This window comes from Anolis carolinensis, unplaced genomic scaffold (assembly GCF_035594765.1).
Source record: "Anolis carolinensis isolate JA03-04 unplaced genomic scaffold, rAnoCar3.1.pri scaffold_26, whole genome shotgun sequence".
Classification (NCBI taxonomy): Eukaryota; Metazoa; Chordata; class Lepidosauria; order Squamata; family Dactyloidae; genus Anolis; species Anolis carolinensis.
The window spans coordinates 276,608-298,269 of NW_026943835.1; the positions used below are offsets into that span (position 1 = coordinate 276,608).

The window sequence follows — 21,662 nt, forward strand, 5'->3', positions numbered from 1 at the left end:
TCTCTGATAAACAATGGGGCTTAGCTGTCAGGACAAGAGCGCAAACCCAAAAAGAGAACACTGCTATTATTGAACTCGACGGGGAAAATAGTTGGGGAAAAGAACTGAAACAGTCTTATGAAGGAGATCAGTGGATCGCATCCAACGCAGAAAAGGGGGAGCAGAAGGGGGAATTTTGGTTTGTGAACAAGAAACTGTATATCCCAACAATATTAAGGATTAAGATTTTGCATCGTTTTCACAATAACCAGAGCGCTGGTCATACAGGAATTACAAAAACAACAAAGGCAATAGCAAAACATTGTTGGTGGCCAGGAATGAGGAAGGACATAAAGAATCATGTTGTTCAATGTGATGATTGTGCCAGAAATAAATCGAGAGGAGGGAAGCCAATGGGATTATTACAAACAGTAGCGGAACCTACCAGACCTTGGGAATGTGTAGCTATGGACTTTGTGGGGGAACTGCCGGTTAGCAAGGGACATCGTTATATTTGGACAGTATTAGACCTGTTTTCTAAACAGGCCCACTTTATAGCACTGACGAAATTACCATCGGCAGAGAAACTAGCTGAATTATACATAAACCATATTTACAAACTTCATGGATGTCCCAGTAGAGTGGTCAGTGACAGAGGGGTTCAATTCACAGCAAAATTTTGGGAAAAATTCTTGGAAATGCTAGGAGCAGAAAGGAGTCTAAGTTCTGCTTTTCACCCCATGACAAACGGGGCAGTAGAACGTACTCAACAGACGCTTGGGCAGTTCCTTCGAATGTACTCTAACATGAGACAAAATGACTGGTCTAGGTGGCTGGCTTTTGCAGAACTAGCTTTTAATTCGACTATACATTCAGCAACAAATAAAACTCCCTTTGAAGTAGTTTACGGGTATGAAATACAGCCTCTGCCCCAGTTGCCAAGATGGACAGAGAATGAAGAAACAGGGGCAGGGAAATGGAAAACTCAAATGCTAGAATGCTGGAGTCAAGTGACTGCATCCTTAAAGGAAGCACACAAAAAGTATAAAACGTTCGCAGACAGAAAAAGGGTGGAAGGCGATAAATTGGAGAAAGGAGATCTAGTGTGGTTAAGTACCCAAAACATCAAATTGGGGCTACCTTCGAGAAAACTGGGCCCCAAATATATTGGACCATTCAGAATACAGGGTGTTATCAATGAAGTAACTTTCCAGTTGGCATTGCCAAAAAGTTTAGGGAAAATACACCCAGTATTCCATCGCAGCTTACTGAAAAAGTATATGGGGACTTTGGACAAAATGGACACATAGAGTTATTGTTTGATTTATTTCAGGATTGTGATGAAAGAAGAACCGAAGAGGAGGACGAAGACAAAGAGGGCGCCATGTCATGGAACCAAGTCCCAGGGCTGAATTTCCAAGCCCTGGACTTGGAGTCATAACATAAATAACCCTGGAAGCACCTGGCAGGAGAAGATAGAATGAGCCTGGGAACTCAGGGTTGAAAGCATAAACAATTATAATTGGTATAGTGTGTGGGAATAGTAGAAATGTGATACAAAGGGTGGGGTTTGATGATGATATTTGCGTGTGGTGTTACGTTGCAGCAGAGGTGATAAAAATGAGTGTATGTAAACATTAGGTCATTCTCGACTTCTCCAAAGTCATGTATTCTTCAATAAAGATTGGATTTGAGAGCAGCTATCTCTGATCTGCGTTCAGACTGATCCTTTGAAGTGAGCCTGACAATTTGTATTATGTTGCCTATGTTTTGTTCTATGTTGTTTGGGCCTCTGCCCCATGTAAGCCGCCCCGAGTCCCCACGGGGAGATGGTGGCGGGGTATAAATAAAGTTTGATTATTATTTATTATTATGTTACAATTGCTGTGAAGGTGGAAGAAGGCTGCAACAGACTAAGGAGCCACTGTCGTTGTGTATTCACACCACTGCTGGAACCTCACTCTGTGAAGACTGTGTGTTGACCGGCCGTGCACCGACCTCCACACATTCAAAAAAATCACGCACAGGCATCTTCCAAGAAAAATTACTGGAAGACCATCATCCTCGAACTACGAGGGATCGCCTAAGAAGAATTGTAGAAAGATTGAACTAAAATACAGTGTTCCGTCACTTATCGTGGGGGTTATGTTCCAGGACCACCCGCAGTAAGTGAAAATCCGCGAAGTTGGGATGCTATATATTTATACATTATTTTAGTACAGTAGAGTCTCACTTATCCAACATAAACGGGCCAGCAGAATGTTGGATAAGCGAATACGTTGGATAATAAGGAGGGATTAAGGAAAAGCCTATTAAACATCAAATTAGGTAATGATTATACAAATTAAGCACCAAAACATCATGTTTAACAACATATTTGACAGAAAAAGTAGTTCAATATGCAGTAATGTTATGTTGCCATTACTGTATTTATGAATTTAGCACCAAAATATCACTATGTATTGAAAACATTGACTACAAAAATGCGTTGGATAATCCAGAAGGTTGGATAAGCGAGTGTTGTATAAGTGAGACTCTACTGTAGTTATACACTATTTTAAGTCTTTATCAACAAATCGTGTGTTGATAAATCGCCTCCATCTCCTGTTGCTGCTTGGGCTCCTTTTCTCTCCCTTCGGCTTCTCCTTCCTCAGGCTGTAAATTGTCATTTTATTGGATTTATAACAGGCTTTTAGAGTTTATTGAAAAAGCGCGAAACAGCGAATCTGCAAACAGTGAACCGTGAAGTAGTGAGGGAACTCTGTACGTTCCATTCTGGAAGTAATGACTGTATATTATAGTAGAATAATGAGAAATAAAAATTAACAGGTAGAATGAGGCTTTTAGACACGTGTCCACGTCTGTTTGTTAGTTCAGTTGTGTGTCTAGGTAGGTAACTGTTTCGCAGGTTGAACTACAACTCCCACACGTGTGGGTCGGTCCCCAAAACCCTCCAGTATGTTCTGTTGGGGATTTATAAGGGTCAAAACGGCTGAAACTGGAGGGGTTGGTAGACCTGTTTTTGGCCCAAAATGGGGTTTAATGTTGAATCTAGAGCGCCTTTGAACATCCTAGCCTTCTTCGGTGTTGGTGGCATGGGTTTGGATTCCATTGTCTTCCTTCAGACATTCTTATTCCTATTATGCTTTATACAACATCTATTCACTGCTTTGATCCTCATCTCTTCTTTTCCACTGTCTTGTCTATCCCGCAAACCCCTCCAGTGTTTTCTGCTGGTCATCGGGGTTCTGTGTGCTAAGTTTGGTGCCCATCTGTCATTGGTGGGCTTCCGAATGCTCTCTGGATGCAGGGCGAACTACAACTCCCACACACCAAGGTCAACCACCCCCAAACCCTCACAGTTGGCCATGTTGGGTCTGTGTGCCCAGTTTGGTCCAGATCCGGCATCCGCTTGTTTTGTTCTGGACCCAAAGGGTTCCTGTTCTTTGGATGCCGAGTGTTCAGGGAAGAGTGAGGCCCGTGAGATCCAGGAGGCCCTTCAGAGACCACGTCTGGTTGCTTTGCTGGGAAGTCATGCAAACACGTTCACACAAACGGGAAGGTTGGAAGATTTGGTTCATACAGATTTCAAGTTAATAACTTTTAATAAATAGAAGATAAAATTTGGAAACTTGAATTATTAAGTCTGGAGTTGAAAACATGACACAATTCAGACAATGGTTTGTGACACAACAACAACACTTCTAGTAGTCAACGGGATATTCTGGATGCCTTATTTTATGTCAAGTAAGATATTGTGCTCAGAAACAAAGATTTATAAAGGAAGCACCACAATGGATATAACACAATGGGAAGCACGGGAAGCAGATCATGATTGCCCTTCACACCTCACGCAGGTAGGACCACGTGTGCTATAAACATGGAAGATGGTACATGTAGGTTAACATCATGGGTAATGTGATACATTCACACAAGAAACAGGAATGGGGTGTCTATTTGTTACTACTGTTCAGCTAATGATATGGTCTGATGGAAATATAATAGAACCTGATAAACAACAGTAGGTTGAAATGTAAATGTAACGTAAGCTTTGTTCAAGATGATGAAACTGGGAATTTGGTGTACGTGATGGAAAATGGAGACAAACTCCATCACTGGTTAAAGTGTGTCATACTGGGCAAATGTGCTCTCTAGGCGCATCTTCGTAGTAGTAGTTCACTAGCTGCCGGGTGAACTACAGCTCCCACCATGGTGGTCAGTTCCCCCCAAACCCCTCCAGTATATTAAGTTAGTCTTGGTGGTTCTGTGCCACGTTTGGTCCCGGTCCATTGTCGGTGGTGGTCCCAGTGTCTCTGGATGCAGGCGAACTATAAATCCCAGTGTCTACAACTCCCAAAGGCCCGCCCAAAGCCTACCAGTCTTCCAAATTGGCCATATCGGGTACGCTTGCCAGGGATATCCGCACCAGGCTTATCTTACCTTTGATACACAAGCACCCAGGCCGTTCAGGACACTTTTGTACCTCCCTGCTGCTTGTAGATACTCATTCAGCTACAACCGACAATGTTGCAAAGTTTTGTGCCTACAAAGTCCGCCAGGGGATGACGGTCCCAAAAGTGACCCATGTCTCCAGTGATCCTCTCTCTTGGTTCTATAACTGGCTGATGGACCTCTGCATTGTATGTTTTGCCCTGTTTCCCCTTCCGCTCCTCACCCCCCCCCCCCCCCGGTTATTGTGCTTTAATGTCTTTATATTTTAAATGTACTAAACATACCAAGTTTGTATGTAAATGTGACCTTTATCTCCTGTGCTGGTCTATGACCGAAATAAATGATTGGATTTGAAATTTCCGGGCTGTGGCGCAGGCGGGAGATCAAGCCAGCTGCAATTAACTGCAATGAATCACTCTGACCAGGAGGTCATGAGTTCGAGGCCCGCTCGGAGCCTATGTTTGTTTGTCTTTGTTCTATGTTAAAAGGCATTGAATGTTTGCCTATATGTGTCATGTGATCCGCCCTGAGTCCCCTTCGGGGTGAGAAAGAAGGGCGGAATATACATGCTGTAAATAAATAAAATAAATAAATTTGGTGCAAATCTATTGTTGTTTGCCTTGACAGTGCTCTGTGGATGTAGGTGAACTATAATTCCTATCAATCAAGGTGACTTTCCCCCAAAGCCATCCAGGGAGGGAGGGAGGGGGGAGGAGCTCCGTTGATGGACAGGACCGGAGGAGGGGCAGGACGGGAAAGCCATGGTCATAATAATGTAATGATAATAATAACAACAATTACTTTAAAAGAATACAATAATATATAATAAACATATTATCATAATTATTATATCATACTTATAACTTGAATTTGGTCAAAGCACAGGACAGTATATTTTGGACAAGGGTAGATTTGTGTGAAGCCCAAAGGAGTGGATCGACAACAGATCGGACAGGATAAGATCATTATAATATTTATTTATTTATTTATTTATAGCATTTATATCCCGCCCTTCTTTCTCACCCCGAAGGGGACTCAGGGTGGGTCACATTACACATATTGGCAAACATTCAATGCCTTTTAACATAGAACAAAGACAAACAAACATAGGCTCCGAGCGGGCCTCGAACTCATGACCTCCTGGTCAGAGTGATTCATTGCAGTTGCTCTCCAGCCTGCTGTCATTGTTATATTATTCTATAATATAGTGTATTGTTATAACTTTATATTTGTATTATTATATATATTTTATTATACTATTATAATATTATCAAATAATATAAGATTATTTGATAATTATAATAAAATAAAATATTATGACAGTATAATAATAATACCCCGGCCTTGCCCAGGTGATTTGACAAAGTCAGTGTTTTAATTGTCCAAATATCCATAAGATTGTGGGTGGACTACAACTCCCACCATGCCAGGTGAACCCCCAGAACTTCAATCGGTACTTGAAGCTTGTAATGTTGGACAGGTTTGCTTAGGATGCACCACGGGTGGGGTTGAGCCTGCTCTCTGGCTGCAGGGTGAACTACAACTCCCACCACTTGGGTGAGTTCCTCTGCTCCAACCCTTCCCGGAGGTTGAGTGAGTCACGGGGTTCTGTGTGACACGTGTGGTCCAGGCCCACCATCGGTGGAGGTCCCCGTTTCCCTGGTGGTGGGTGAACTACGACTCCCAGGAAGGAAGACCCTTCCCTCCCATCCCCTGCAGGCATCCCATTCCAGCAGATCGGGTCTTCGTGCCAAGTGGGGCCCAGATCCCTCCGTGTTTGGGGTCACGGTGCTCTCGGGATGGAGGGGAACTACAACTCCCCCCAATCAAGGGGAATTCCCCCCAAAGACCTCCAGTGTTTTTTGCTGGTCACGGGGGTTCTGTGGGCCAAGTGAGTCCCAGGTCCATCCTTGGTGGGGTTCTGCAGTTCGTAGGTGGCAGGTGAACTAGACATCCCGGTCCTTGCAAGTCCTGTCAATCAGGGGGAATTCTGCCCAGACCCCTCTCTCTAGTAGGTTCAGGTGCTGACCAGTTCCTCTGCTGGCTGTGAGAACATAGGAAAGGACGGGATGTGGAATGGAACTGGCCTGGCCCCGCCCCCTGCCTCTCCCTTAGCCCTTTCCTGCCCTTTCCCATGGCACACAGCGACTGGACTCACTCGAGAGAGGGATTTGGGGAGGATTCGCCCTGACTGAGAGGAGTCTTGGGGGACCGGGGTGTGTAGTTCCCCTGCGATCTGGACCCCTCCCACCATGGACCCAACACGGCCCCCTTTGCCTCCCGGGCCGGGCTGTGGCGCAGCTGCAAAGAGTCACGACTGACCGAGAGGTCATGGGATGGAAGCCCGGGTGGGACTGAGCTCCCGACCGGGAAGAGCCTGGCTCTCTGCCCACCTGAGCCGCTCCAAAGGCAGGTGCATCTCTCGAGTAGACAATTCTAGGTACCGCTTTATGCGGGGAGGCTAATTTAAGTCATTTGTGACTCTATAAAATATGCTGCCACTGTGCGGAAAGGAATGAGGAAGTCCTACCATCAAGGACTCGGTGTCACAAGTGGACTGTGAAGGGGCAGCGCCCCCTGTGGCCGGAACGGAGCACTCCCTCCTGAAGCCGGGAGAGGGAAACACGTGAGATGCCTCTGCGTGTGCGTGTCGTGGGTCAGGTCATGGCATGGCGTGCGTGTGCCACGTGTGTCTTGACCTGGGAGGCGTCTACGGACAAGGCCGGCTCTTGGGCTGAGAAACGGGGAAGAGCCCCAAGGGCCCGAGTCAGGCTGGACTGCCCTTCATGTCCGGGGAAAGCCCATGGCTTCACTCAGACAGCCTTCAAGGTTTGCCCGGATCTGCCCCGGGATCTGCGGAACTCTCTGCCGAAGGAGGAGGGAGTTTGAAGAATTCGGCAGACGGGACTCGAACCCGCGACGCCCGCTCTCTCTCTCTCTCTCTCTCTCTCTCTCTCTCTCTCTCTCTCTCTCGTGCCTGAGCCGCTTGACCCATCGCGCCACTCAGCTCTGCGGGGAGAGGGAGGGGGCGGGGCTCTGACGTCACCAGAGCCAGGCTGGGAGGGGCGCCCTCGAACGGCCTCTGTGCTGGGCGGGGCTTCGAGAGGCAAGGCCCCGCCCTCCCCTTGCTCAGCCAATGAGGCCCCTCCCTTCCCCTGCCAGGCCGAGGCCCCGCCCCTCCCTCCCGTCTCTCAAAGGGAGAAGCCCCGCCCCCCTCCATGACGGAATGAACCCTCGCCACGCCCCGCCCACGCCCTGACGTCACTCCCTCCGACGAAGAGGGGGCGGGGCCTCCATCCTGCCCTCAGAAGCCGCCTTCTTTCTCGCCCCTCCTTGTCACCCGTCCATCAAGGCCGGAGCCAATAGGGGCCCGCTCGTGGGCGGGGCGTCACGGACTCGGCCAATGGGGGGGCGAGGGGCGGAGGAGGGGCGGGGCTTCTTCCTGGCTGGGCCTGCGCAGAGCCTCTCTCGCCGCCATTGTTTTCTGAGGCGGTTCCTCTGGAGCCGCGAAGGAGGAGAGACAGAGAGAGAGAGAGGTTGGTATTGATATTGATATTTATATTGATCTTGATCTTCTATCCGGATTGAGTGTCTCTGAGTCTGTCTTGGGGAAGGAGGAGGGGGCGGGGCCTGCCTCCCTCCCGGAAGAAACGAGGCCTCAATGGCCGCCAAGGCCTCCCCCTCCCCCCTCCCTCCCCGTCTTCCCTTGTTTGTTTATGTGTTTATTGTTTACTGCATTTATTGTTTACTGCATTTCTATCCCGCCCTTCTCACCCCGAAGGGGACTCACAGCGGCTTAGCAATGGTATGTACATACAGGACAATAGATTATTAGCATAGCACAAGATCAGCATTATCTATTACTATATCGTACTATACTGCAATATTACATGTAATAGGTAATATACAATTATAATAGTGTAGTATTATATTGTATTGCATTATATTGTACGTATATACTATAATATATTAGCATAGCACAATATCAGCATTATCACTATATTGTAATGTACTGCAATATTACATGTAATAGGTAATATACAATTATAATAGTGTAGTATTATTGTATTGTATTGCATTATATTGTACGTATATACTATAATATATTAGCACAGCACAATATCAGCATTATCTATTACTATATTGTAATGTACTGCAATATTACATGTAATAGGTAATATACAATTATAATAGTGTAGTATTATTGTATTGTATTGCATTATATTGTACGTATATACTATAATATATTAGCACAGCACAAGATCAGCATTATCTATTACTATATTGTAATGTACTGCAATATTACATGTAATAGGTAATATACAATTATAATAGTGTAGTATTATATTGTATTGCATTATATTATACGTATATACTATAATATATTAGCATAGCACAATATCAGCATTATCACTATATTGTAATGTACTGCAATATTACATGTAATATGTAATATACAATTATAATAGTGTAGTATTATATTGTATTGCATTATATTGTACGTATATACTATAATATATTAGCATAGCACAATATCAGCATTATCACTATATTGTAATGTACTGCAACTGGTCGGTTGATGTCAGTTGATTATGTACTTTTATGATGTTTTTCTTTTTCTTGTTTCAGTTGTTTTCATTGTATTGTTTATTTGTTATATGTTTTTAATGGTGTTATAATAATAATAACAACAACACCAACTTTATTTTTATATCCCGCCTCCATCTCCCTGAAGGGACTTGGGGCAGCTTACACAGGGCCAAGCCCAAGTGGTACAAACATTGTAATAAAACAAATTGATAAAACATAATAAAATTATATTAAAAATAAAACATGGCTTGATAAAAGACCTGAGGACGCTCATAAAAATGATCTGGAGGCCTTGTTTATGCTGGGCTTGGTCTCCATGCAAGCTGCCCCGAGTCCCTTCGGGGAGAGAGATTGTGGTGGGATATAAAAATAAAGTTGTTATTATTATTACGTACATACAATATATAGATGTCACTATCTATATTTTCCAACTCCCAATCACTTCCTTGTTCCTTCCTTCCTTCCCACCTCACTCCATTCTTCCTTCCCTTCCTTCCTCCTCCCTTATTGTTATTTATTTATTAATTATTATTATTATTATTAAACTTATATACCGCTACTCCCGGTTTGGCTCGGAGCGGTTTACAAAAATAGATTAAAACAATACATTGGGCTTTAAAATAACAATAAAAACAATAAAAGCAACAATAAAAGCAACAATAAAAACAGACATAGCCCCGAGTCTTTCACCCATTGAACGCTTGTCGGAAGAGCAAGGTTTTGCAGGCTTTCCGAAAGGCAAGTAAGTCTCGGGTGGTTCGAGTTTCCACTGGCAAGGCATTCCATAATTGAGGGGCTACAACCGAGAAGGCTCTCTGCCTAGTGGAAGACAAATGATAAGTCCGTATGTTAGGGACTTCAAGCAAATTTTGGTCTTCAGACTGAAGTAATCCCTGGGGTTGGTAGGGTGATAAGCGGGCCCTCAGGTACGCTGGCCCCAGACCATGTAAGGCCTTGAAAGTTAGTACTAGTATCTTGAAAGTAATCCGGTACTCAATCGGTAGCCAGTGCAGCTGTTGAAGAATTGGGGTGATACGCCACCTCGCCGGCACCCCAGCGAGAAGACGAGCCGCCGCGTTTTGCACCAGCTTCGGTTTCCGGATCACTGACAGAGGAAGGCCAATGTAGAGGGCGTTACAGTAGTCGAGCCTCGAGATGACCGTCGCCTGGATCACCGTCGCCAGGTCGTTCCTAGATAGGTAGGGAGCCAGTCGCCTAGCCTGGCGTAGATGGAAAAACGCAGATCTGCTCACAGCAGAGACCTGGGCCTCCATTGTGAGCAGAGGGTCTGATAAGACACCAAGACTTTTTACAGAAGATGACGGACGTAGTGTCTCACCATCCAGGGTAGGCAGCTGGATATCCCTTCCACCCGGACGGCCCAGCCAAAGGATCTCCGTCTTCGCTGGATTCACCCTCAACCTGCTGGCACGCAACCATCTAGTAACGGCTTCAAGGCACTGATGGAAACTATCGGGTACGGAGTCCGGCTGGCCCTCCATCCTCAGAATGAGCTGAGTGTCATCAGCGTACTGGTGGCACTCGAGCCCAAACCAGTCGGGCAAGCGGTCGCATATAGATGTTAAATAATAGAGGAGAGAGAATAGCTCCCTGTGGGACCCCACAAGTTAGCGGAGACCACGCGGAAACCAACCCTCCCCTCACCACCCGCTGTCCCCGATTTTGGAGGAAGGAGGACACCCATTTAAGGGGTATCCCCCTAACCCCCGTCATGGCTAGGCGATGGGTCAATAGATTGTGTTCGACCGTATCAAATGCTGCTGTGAGATCCAATAACACGAGCAGCGCTGATCCGCCTTGATCCCTCTGGCAGCGAAGTTGGTCTGTGATGGCGACCAGCACAGTCTCCGTCCCGTGCCCCCTACGGAAGCCGGACTGGAAGGGATCAAGTCCGGCTGTGTCATTGAGGAACTGCTGCAACTGTTCCACTGCTGCTCTCTCAACCAGCTTGCCCAGAAACGGAAGGTCCGACACTGGGCGGTAGCTAGTGGGAACTGAACGATCTAAGTCTGGTTTCTTCAGCAGCGGAGATACCGATGCCTCTTTTAAACCCTCTGGAAAAACTCCTTGCTCAAGGGAGCTATTTATTATATTCAACAGAGGTTCACGTAATCCATCTAGGCAGGATTTTACTAGCCAGGAGGGACACGGATCGAAGGAGCAGGTGGTCGGCCTAGCTGCAGTCATGATCCTGTCGACAGCCTCTGCATCCAGCGGGGTAAACCAGTCCAGGATGGGCCCAGAGAGTGGCCACGGAGTCTCAAGTTCAGTTACTGTATCCATCGTGGCAGGGAGTTCCCGACGAAGAAGCGAGATCTTGTCTGCAAAATAGCTCTGGAAAACCTCAGCAGAAGGAGCCAGGTCATTATTGTTTGGAACAGAAGGGACCTTTGTCAGGGATCTAATGATCTTAAATAATTGTGCTGGGTGTGAGCTCGCAGACGCTATCAAGGAAGCATAATACGACTTTTTTGCCTCGGTGATAGCCTGCTCATAAGACTCTCTGGACTTCTTATAAGCTGATTCCGATTCCTCATCACGGCGTTCCCGCCACATGACCTCTAGCCGTCTCTTCTCCCGTTTCATCGCACGGAGCTCCTCAGTGAACCAAGGAGACTGATTCTTACGGGGTCGGAGAAGGCGTCTAGGTGTGATCTCATCGAGTGCATTGGATAATTTGGTGTTCCATGTATCCACTTGCACCTCCAGTGAGTCGCTGACAGGTTCTATGGCCTTTAGAGCATTCAGGAACCTGACCGGTTCCATTAGTCTCTTCGGGCGAACCCAAATAGGTTTGGCGCCCAGGCTGGGTGGGTTGGTGTGCTCTATACGGATTCCTAGGGCACAGTGGTCCGACCATGGAACCTCCGAAACGGAGGTTAGGGTCACTTGGATTCCAACCCCAAAGATCAAATCGTGTGTGGCCAGCCTGATGTGTAGGCCCAGTATTATAAAGTGAGAGTCCTAGTGTCGCCATGGTCGACACTAGGTCTTCAGCTGCTGAGGAGAAGGAGCCTGCATCAGCATGGACATTGAAGTCCCCCAAAACAATAAGCCTGGGGAACCTCAAGGCCCACTCCGACACAACCTCTAGCAGCTGTGATAGGCTGTCCACTGGTGCATTAGGCGCACGGTACACCAGTAGAAAGGCTATACTCTCCTGTGAATCCCACACAAGGCCAACGCTTTCCATACCAGAGATGTTTGGAGTGGGAGCCGCCCTCAGAGATCAATTTTCTCGTGCGAGCATTGCCACTCCACCCCCCCGTCTCCCGGTCCGCATCTGGTGGGTGATAACAAAATCTGGAGATGATAATTCCTGGAGGAGGACCTCATCACCCTCCTGCAACCAGGTTTCTGTGATACATGCTAAGTCAGCCCCACTTTCAATAATGAAGTATGAAGAAGTATGAAGTAATGAAGAATAGTTTAGGTAAACGTAAAGGTTCCCCTCCCCCAGTGGCGCAGCGGATTAAACCGCTGAGCTACTGAACTTGCAGATCCCTTTCTTGGGATTGCGGTTTCTATTGTAATTGGACAGTGGCCTGAAATTATACTTGACTGGATTTGCGCTTTTGAATGAAGATTTACTTAATATTTAGTGATCCAAATGATATCAATTCTTGAGTATGACTTGTGTCTCTCTATCAGAGAAGAAGGTTTCGTTCTTTTCTTCTGGGTGTAAGAACCTCCAGAGATCTATGATTGACAGTTTTTCTACCCTAATCCAGAAGCATTTTCCTTGATTCTCTTGAATTGGCTTTATAGTTTTTCAAAATCCATATTGAAATCCACAATAGAGTTGCAGTCAATATCCTCCATCTCTTTCCAAAAAGTTTCAAAGAAAGAAGCTTTTGCATAGTTAGAAGCATAAATATTGACAAGTGTTTTCTTTGTTTGTAATTTTATCATTGCCATTAGAAATCTTTTTTTTATCTTAACCATTTGAGGTTGCCAGAATTTGAGGATATACAATAACAGGCCATTTCTTTTGGAAGTTCCTGCTGAAACCAATTCTTCTCCCACTCTTTTTGGTTAAAAGTATTTCCTGGCCTGTTGTTTAAGGCGTGTCTCCTGCACCACTATTATATTAGCATTTTAAAATATAATTTTAATTGACAAAAATATTTATTACAGTGTTATAAAATGGGAATATCAGGGACAGGAAAGGGTCCTGGATAAGAGTAGGGACAACTACCACCTGGGTGAAGGCGATTTTTTTTTTCTCGGGGTATAAGGTAGAACATGGGATGGAAAGAAGGGAAAAGACAGAGAAGGGGATTTTGTTGACCTCCAATCTTCTTCACTGGGGTTTAAAAGTCTGCATTTCATCTATTATTTAATTAGTGGGTCTCCCATTCGTCCTTTCTCCAGATGTGAACAATGCAGTGGGCCTTTCCGCACACAGAGTGCTCACCGGGAGGGAAGAGACGCGGCCGGCGGAGACCTTTCCCGTTGGGCACAGCTTCCGACCTTTGCCGACCACGTCTCACCCCTCCCGGCGGTGTACATTACAGTGTAACTTGGTAGAAAGTTGCTAACCACCATTGCTAACAGCTTCAGGACCTTTCCTGTTCCCCCTCAGCCACTTAAGTACCTGGAGGGAGGGCCCAAGTTGACCCGCGCCTGATCTACCCAGGGACTCCATTATGTTGGATGAGCCAGACTCTACTGTACTGACTACTGGGACTCAGTGCTGCAGAATCCTGGGAGCTGTAGCTTCATGTGGTGTCTAAATGTCTCTGCCACAGAAAGCTCTTGCCTTCTTAAACTACAACTCCCAGGAATTTGGTCTCAGTGAGCAGTTAAAATGGAGTCACGCTGCATTAGTGGCCCAAATCAGGGAAGCCTTACAGAATCAAAGGAAACCATGTAGGCCTTTTGGAGACTCCTTGAAGGCCTCTTCCCTCCCAAAGGCATCCCGGGAAGACCTTTCCTTTCTTTGCACAACCTCCAGTTCCCTCTTGATTTCCTTTTGCCTGTCCAAACTTGCAGGTCGTGTTTTGATTGACAGGAGGGGCGGACGGGACTGGCTTATCTCCTCGCCTTGCTCTTTCCTCGCTGTTCGACTGAGGGAATGAATGGCCTGAATGGAACTTCGTTCAGCATGGACTCATTTTGGGAACATCCCAACAAGCCTCAGTGTGGGTTTGAATGAGCCGGGTGGGAAGGCAGATCCTTGGTCATTTGGAGGATTTCTTCGTCCCCAAGCTCGGATTATATAATATGCGCCAGGTTATGCATATATAGGGTTGTTGTATGTCTTTCGGGGTGTGTGGCCATGTTCCAGAAGTATTCTCTCCTGATGTTTCGCCCACATCTATGGCAGGCATCCTCAGAGGTTGTGAGGCATGGATAAACTAGGCAAGGAAGGTAAATATATATCTGTGGAGAGTCCAGGGTGTGACAAGAGTCCTTTGTCAGTTGGAAGCCAGCATTAATGTTGCAATTAATCACCCTAATTAGCATTGGAAAGGTTTGTCTCTTGCCTGGGGGGCATCCCCTGTTCAGAGTCATTAGCCGTCCTTGGGGCTCCTCTGCCCTCAGAGTGTTGCTTCCCATTTACTGTTCTGAGTTTTGAGTTTTTTAATACTGGTAGCCAGAATTTGTTCATTTTCATGGTTTCCTCCTTTCTGTTGAAGTTGTCCACATGCTTGTGGATTTCAATGGCTTCTCTGTGTAGTCTGACATGATAGTTGTTGGAGTGGTCAAGCATTTCTGCATATATAGATTGTATAATTATATATACAGTATATTACTAGCTTGGGTCCCCAGCGTTGGCCCAGTTATTCGAAAAAGTAATTTTTTAATTGTACAAATTCATGGTTCAGGTGTTTCTCACTTTTAGCTGCCAGAACCTCCATGCCATCTTGCATCGCAGCTTTCTCCATTTTGTCGGGTATTCTTCTGGTCTTGCAGTTCAGACTCACTGCTGGCATGATGCTCCTGGTGGCTGACATCTGCTGTCGAGCATTCCTTAGAGCAGATCATTCTCGTTTCCCAGCAGGAGGGAGTCTTGCTGTCCCAGTCGGTGCATGGGTCCCTGTGCTCACTCTCTCTGTGTAGGGCCGTGGGCTTTGTCCTTCCCCATTCTAGCTGGTGGGGCCTGTCGGGACTGTCCTTTCTCTCCCTGGGCCGATGTGGCTCCCTCCAGCACTCTGCTGCTCGACGGCTTTCCTTCCCGCATGGGAAACAAGGATCCCGTTGTCCTTTTCTTTCCTGGCTGCTCAACCATCCTTGTGGAGGATTCTGTGGACCTCCTCCTCCCAAGGCTATTGCTGTCAGTCCTTGGAAGGTGTAGGACACAAAGGTAGGCTCACACAGCTGGGGCTATGGAAACTTTATTGAATCCGCCTTGCCAAGATGATCACAAAGCTTACACTGTCCCTTTTCCGCCAGCCCCCCAGTATATCAAGATGCTTCTTCCCTCCCTCTCCCACGTTTCCCCCTTCCCATTCACACCTTCCCGTCAACAGTTCTTTCCCATGTTTGAAACCCAGAGCAGGTCATAAATCAGTCTTTCCAAACAAATGGTCTTCCTCTTCCGGCTCTCCCCGCCCCTTTGCTCTGGTCGGATGTGAAAAGGTCAGTTGGCTTTTTGCATCCTGACAATTGCGGTGTTTCTCCTGATGACGCCATCCCTGGCTCCTTGTCTCACTTGCTCTTTGTCATACTCCACTCTCCCCGCTAAGATGATCCATTCCTCTAGAGACCTGGGACTCCTTGGCCCACAGGATACTGGGTCAAACTCTGTGGTCCTCTATTCTCTCCCAAATTTAGTGACTCTTCTGGGTCTTCTCCCAGAAATGACGGGTCGAGTGCTAGGGCAGCCATGAGAGCTGCAGTCCCACAGGGGGAGAACTCCTGCGGGGTTGTCTCTAAGGCCTCGCTAGGTGTCCAGTCTCTGACATCCTGCTGCTACACACCTCTCATTGTTGGTAGAGAAAGAGCCTTCCGAAGAGACAGGGCTTAATGTCAGAAAGAAAGTTGCTTCTAAGCTCTAACCCTAATGCACCAGGTTATATCTCTTCCCTGTTTCCTTTCACCGCCTCATTGTTTACACATTCCCATGGAACCTAACTGCTGTCTCCATAACAACCATTATGGTTACCTTCCCTCTCCCACCCTTGATCACCCAGATGGTCATCATTAACAGCTTCTTGTTCACAGCTCTTTGATGGCATGGTCACTCCTAAGGCTTCCTTCGAAGATAGAGTGATCCATGACAGCTGATGCCTTATTGAATGGCAACTCCCAAAAATTCTATAGTATTGATCTATGGCAGCTGAGGTTGGACTCAGTTTGTGTTTGTTCTACATGGTAGGTGTGTCCCAGGTCAGGGAAGCCTTTCAGAAGCAGAGAACAGCATTTTGGACCTTGTAGAGGCCACTTGGGGCACTTCCAGACAGCACTAAATCACGGGTTTTAAACAGGGGCAAAAGATCCCAGAACTTCAGAAGAGGTCCACATACAGACCTGTTGGTCCTGGGATTTCTGCCTCCATTGTCCAGACTTGCTGCTTTGTTCCGAGAGTTAGAGGCTCCCAAAATGGTTGCTGCAGGACTTCTGCCTGAAACCTCAGCGGGTTTTTTTTTTAAAATGGCAAGATGCAGATTTGCAGAGATTCAGATATGCGGATCACTGCAACAGTTCCGTTCTTTGTCCTGGCCAGAGAAACTGCCCTCCAAACGTTTCATGAAGTATTTGCCACACAAACAAACCTAATGGGGCAGGGCCACCTTGCCCAAGTCAGCACTGCACAATAAAACAGGAACAGGCAATTGTAAGCCAGGAACAGAAGTTTGTCCTTATCTTCTACTTTTACAGCCTGGCTGCCTGGCCATCTGTCCAGACAGATTTGGTTGTGTACTTGTGGCATCGAACAACAGGGCGCTGTTCCTAGGTTCCACATGACTTTCCCTATTAGCCACCTGCATGACCTTGTCTCTATATATTTACATTCCTCTCCAGCACGTCCCTGTCCCAACAGCCCGTAGTAAGCATTTGTCATTTACGTTACTCATGTTGTCAGCACACACCCAATGAGGAACCAACATGTATAGCCTGGCAATATCATCATGTTGTTCCCTGGCGCAAGTACACTACAAAACCTGTCTTCACCGATGGCATACAACAAAGTGTGAGTAATTATAGTAATGATGGCATTCTGTTCCTGGTTTGAAAGTGTCTGCTCCTGTGTCATTGTGTACTGCTTACTGTGAAGGTACTTGTTGCACCCCAGGAACTCGATTTTTCAGCCACAACCTTCATTAAACAGGTGAAGGGTGAAGTTCCTCTTCCCTGGCCAAAGTTTTTGCCTTCTTACTCGAGTGTCACCTTCCTTTTAGGAACCAACCAATCATGAACAAGCATCTAAAACCCGGGAACAAACCCAGTTCAAAAATCCTGTGATTTCCGATTCCAGGGACATGCAGACATGCGAAGATCTGGATATTTGGCAAAAACCACGATATTCCCACACCTGGAAATCTCGCGTTTTTTGCCTTTTCTAGCGGTTGCTTTTGGGTTTACAGGGAACGGTGTCTGGCCACCCTACTGTTTACTACGGAAGCTCCTGGGATGAAGGGACTGTCTGGACGGGCCCTTGGAGGCATCCTCCAAAAAGTATCCAGGCAGACTTTTTTCCCCACAGCCTCTGTTTTTCTCAAGATTTCCTTTTGGTTGGCCAAATATTGAGGCCCATACTTTTATTTAATGCCAGGGGAGGGGGCAATTGAATTATCTGCTCCCTCCCTTTTCCTTCTGTTTTGCTCATGCTCAGTAAGTCATTTGTGAGGCATCTTCCAGGACAGGAATGGACAGAGTGGGTGCCGTTCTTCCCCAGGTTGGGATTTAATGGCTTAGATTACGGCAGACACGTTCCTACAACCCTGTGCACATAACCCGTGTTTCTCTCAATCGCCTTCACCTGCTGAAAAGCCTTTCCCCACAACAGAGGGCAGGAAATAGAGGCGGAAATGGACAGGGTGGAAAGGGCTGGGCAGGAAGGAGGGTTTCCCGACTGCGCTGTGCCTGTGAATTTGCATGCCGTCCTGCGGCTCAACCAAGGGAGTGAACAATCCAACGGGGACTTAGTCCAGGCGAGACCAGTTCTGTGGACATCTCAGCATGCCTAAATGGGGTGTTGAATTTGCCAGGCAGGAAGGCAACATCTTTGGGAATTTGGGGTTCCTTTGAGAGATGTAGGAAATGTGGTGGCAGCAGAGGTCCAATTTGGGATGCACAGGAGACGGACCTGGGATCCCTTGTGGCCTGAAAGGGAACCTGAAATTCATGAAATCATCAGGAAAGGGATCATTGTGCCTCTTAAGATTTAACTTATGCTGGTAATTCAAGGAAACCCATTATTCAGAGTGAATGACGTCCTGTCTATGGTCTGTTTGACTGTCTGCCTTGTGTTTCTTTACCCATGTTTAGGTCAAGCCAACAAAACCAATGTGGTTCTTTAGTATTGTACGAAGGTCCCTTTTTCTTCCATCCATCCCTCTTTCCTTCCATCAATCACTCATTATTTTCATCCTCCCTCCCTTCTTTCCTTCTGAATCCATCCCTTATAGTTCATAAATCTGTGATCACCTTTGCTTGTTTCTGTGTGTCCTTGAGACCCTTCATATCTCCATTTCTGGGTAGTTCAATTTTCAACACAAGCACTGAATGGAAAAGAGGATCATCTTGGAAATAAAGGAAGTTTGCAGGTTCATGTTTAACCTTTTGCTCTTCTTTCTTGATCAGGGAAATGAAGACCCTATGAAGTCACCACGGGCATAAAAAGAAAATATCAATATCTAGTGGAGATTGAGGAATTTGGAAACCAAAGGGCAATAATGAAAGAAATCCTGTGGGAAGAAGAAATCCTCTCTAGGTGCCAATCTTGTGGAACTCAATTTTGATCAGAAAGAAAAAGGGAACACTCACGTGTGCATATCACAAAACTGTCGACATGGAGGAGAAACCCTATACATGCCTTGAGTGTGGAAAGAGCTTCAGTTGGAGGAGCAATCTGCTACTGCATGAAAGGACTCACACTGGGGAGAAACCTTTTAAATGCCCGGAGTGTGAAAAGAGCTTCACTCATAGTTCAGGCCTATATTCACATCTAAGGACTCACACTGGGGAGAAACCTTTTAAATGCCCGGAGTGTGGACAGAGCTTCACTGGGAGTTCAGGTCTACGTTCACATCAAAGGACTCACACTGGGGAGAAACCTTTTAAATGCCCGGAGTGTGGACAGAGCTTCACTGAGAGTTCAGTTCTACGTTCACATCAAAGGACTCACACTGGGGAGAAACCTTTTAAATGCCCGGAGTGTGGACAGAGCTTTGCTCATAATGGAAGTCTACATTCACATCAAAGAACTCACACTGGGGAGAAACCCTATAACTGCCTGGAGTGTGGACAGAGCTTTACTCAAAAGGGACACTTAGATTCACATCAAAGGACTCACACTGGGGAGAAACCCTATAACTGCCTGGAGTGTGGACAGAGATTTGCTTTTAGTTCAAATCTACGTTCACATCAAAGAACTCACACTGGGGAGAAACCCTATAACTGCCTGGAGTGTGGACAGAGCTTTGCTCGTAGTTCAGGACTACGTTCACATCAAGGAACTCACACTGGGGAGAAACCCTATAAATGCCTGGAGTGTGGACAGAGCTATACTCGTAGTTCAGGACTACGTTTACATCAAAGAACTCACACTGGGGAGAAACCCTATAAATGCCTGGAGTGTGGACAAAGCTATACTTGTAGTTCAGGATTACGTTCACATCAAAGGACTCACACTGGGGAGAAACCCTATAACTGCCTGGAGTGTGGACAAAGCTTTGCTCAGAAGGGACACTTACATAGACATCAAAGAACTCACACCTGGGAGAAACCCTATAACTGCCTGGAGTGTGGACAGAGCTTTGCTCGTAGTTCAAATCTACGTTCACATCAAAGAACTCACACTGGGGAGAAACCCTATAAATGCCTGGAGTGTGGACAAAGCTATACTTGTAGTTCAGGATTACGTTCACATCAATGGACTCACACTGGGGAGAAACCATATAAATGCCTGGAGTGTGGACAGAGCTTTGTTTGTAGTTCAGGACTACGTTCACATCAAAGAACTCACACTGGGGAGGAACCCTATAACTGCCTGGAGTGTGGACAGAGCTTTGCTCGGAAGGGAAGCTTACATAGACATCAAAGGACTCACACTGGGGAGAAACCATATAAATGCCTGGAGTGTGGACAGAGCTTTGTTTGTAGTTCAGGACTACGTTCACATCAAAGAACTCACACTGGGGAGAAACCATATAAATGCCTGGAGTGTGGACAGAGCTTTGCTTTTAGTTCAAATCTACGTTCACATCAAAGGACTCACACTGGGGAGAAACCCTATAACTGCCTGGAGTGTGGACAGAGCTTCACTCATAGTTCAGGACTACGTTCCCATCAAAGGACTCACACTGGGGAGAAACCCTATAAATGCCTGGAGTGTGGACAGAGCTTCACTCAGAAGGGACACTTACGTTCCCATCAAAGGACTCACACTGGGGAGAAACCCTATAACTGCCTGGAGTGTGGACAGAGCTTCACTCATAGTTCAGGACTACGTTCCCATCAAAGGACTCACACTGGGGAGAAACCCTATAAATGCCTGGAGTGTGGACAGAGCTTCACTCAGAAGGGACACTTACGTTCCCATCAAAGGACTCACACTGGGGAGAAACCCTATAACTGCCTGGAGTGTGGACAGAGCTTTGCTCGTAGTTCAGGACTACGTAGACATCAAAGGACCCACACTGGGGAAAAACCATAGAAATGCATGGAGTGTGGACAGAGCTTCAGTGGTTGTTCAACTCTACATTCACATCAAAGGACTCACACTGGGCAGAAACCATAGAAATGCATGGAGTGTGGACAGAGCTTCAGTGGTTGTTCAACTCTACATTCACATCAAAGGACTCACACTGGGGAGAAACCATAGAAATGCATGGAGTGTGGACAGAGCTTCAGTGGTTGTTCAACTCTACATTCACATCAAAGGACTCACACTGGGCAGAAACCATAGAAATGCATGGAGTGTGGACAGAGCTTCAGTGGTTGTTCAACTCTACATTCACATCAAAGGACTCACACTGGGGAGAAACCATAGAAATGCATGGAGTGTGGACAGAGCTTTTCATGGAATAGATATCATAGAATTCACTCTGGAGAGAATGGTATTAATTGACACCAGAGTGTCATTCTAAAATGTAGAAAAACAACTCTTGCAAATTTTGGAAATGCAAGCTCAAAGTTGGGACATTTCATCACATGTGGAGTATTGTGGAAAGATTGAACTAAAACTCAGTGTTCCCTCACCTATCACGGGGGTTAGGTTCCAGGACCACCCGCAATAAGTGAAAATCCATGAAGTAGGGATGCTACATATTTATACATTATTTTAGTATTTATACACTATTTTAAGTCTTTATCAACCAATCGTGTGTTGATCAATTGCCTCCTTCTCCTCCCGTTGCCGCTTGGGCTCCTTTTCTCTCCCTTCGGCTTCTCCTTCCTCAGGCTGTAAATTGTAATTTTTTATGATTTATAATATTCTATGGTATATT

General features: G+C 46.2%; 1 protein-coding gene and 1 long non-coding RNA gene across 2 annotated transcripts; one reads left to right on the plus strand and one right to left on the minus strand.

Moving 5' to 3' along the window:
- The first annotated feature begins 7,865 nt into the window (after positions 1-7,865).
- On the plus strand, positions 7,866-21,013 carry LOC134294882 (zinc finger protein 850-like). Its single transcript, XM_062966664.1, has 2 exons — positions 7,866-7,967; positions 18,796-21,013. The coding sequence occupies exon 2, from the start codon at positions 19,004-19,006 to the stop codon at positions 20,867-20,869; it is 1,866 nt and encodes a 621-aa protein (XP_062822734.1). The 5' UTR covers positions 7,866-7,967; positions 18,796-19,003; the 3' UTR covers positions 20,870-21,013.
- Positions 15,371-18,800, minus strand: LOC134294888 (uncharacterized). The gene is made up of 2 exons (XR_010001518.1): positions 18,640-18,800; positions 15,371-18,315 (listed from the first exon to the last, which is right to left on the minus strand). It is a non-coding gene; the product is annotated as an uncharacterized LOC134294888 (long non-coding RNA).
- Positions 21,014-21,662: the final 649 nt, after the last annotated feature.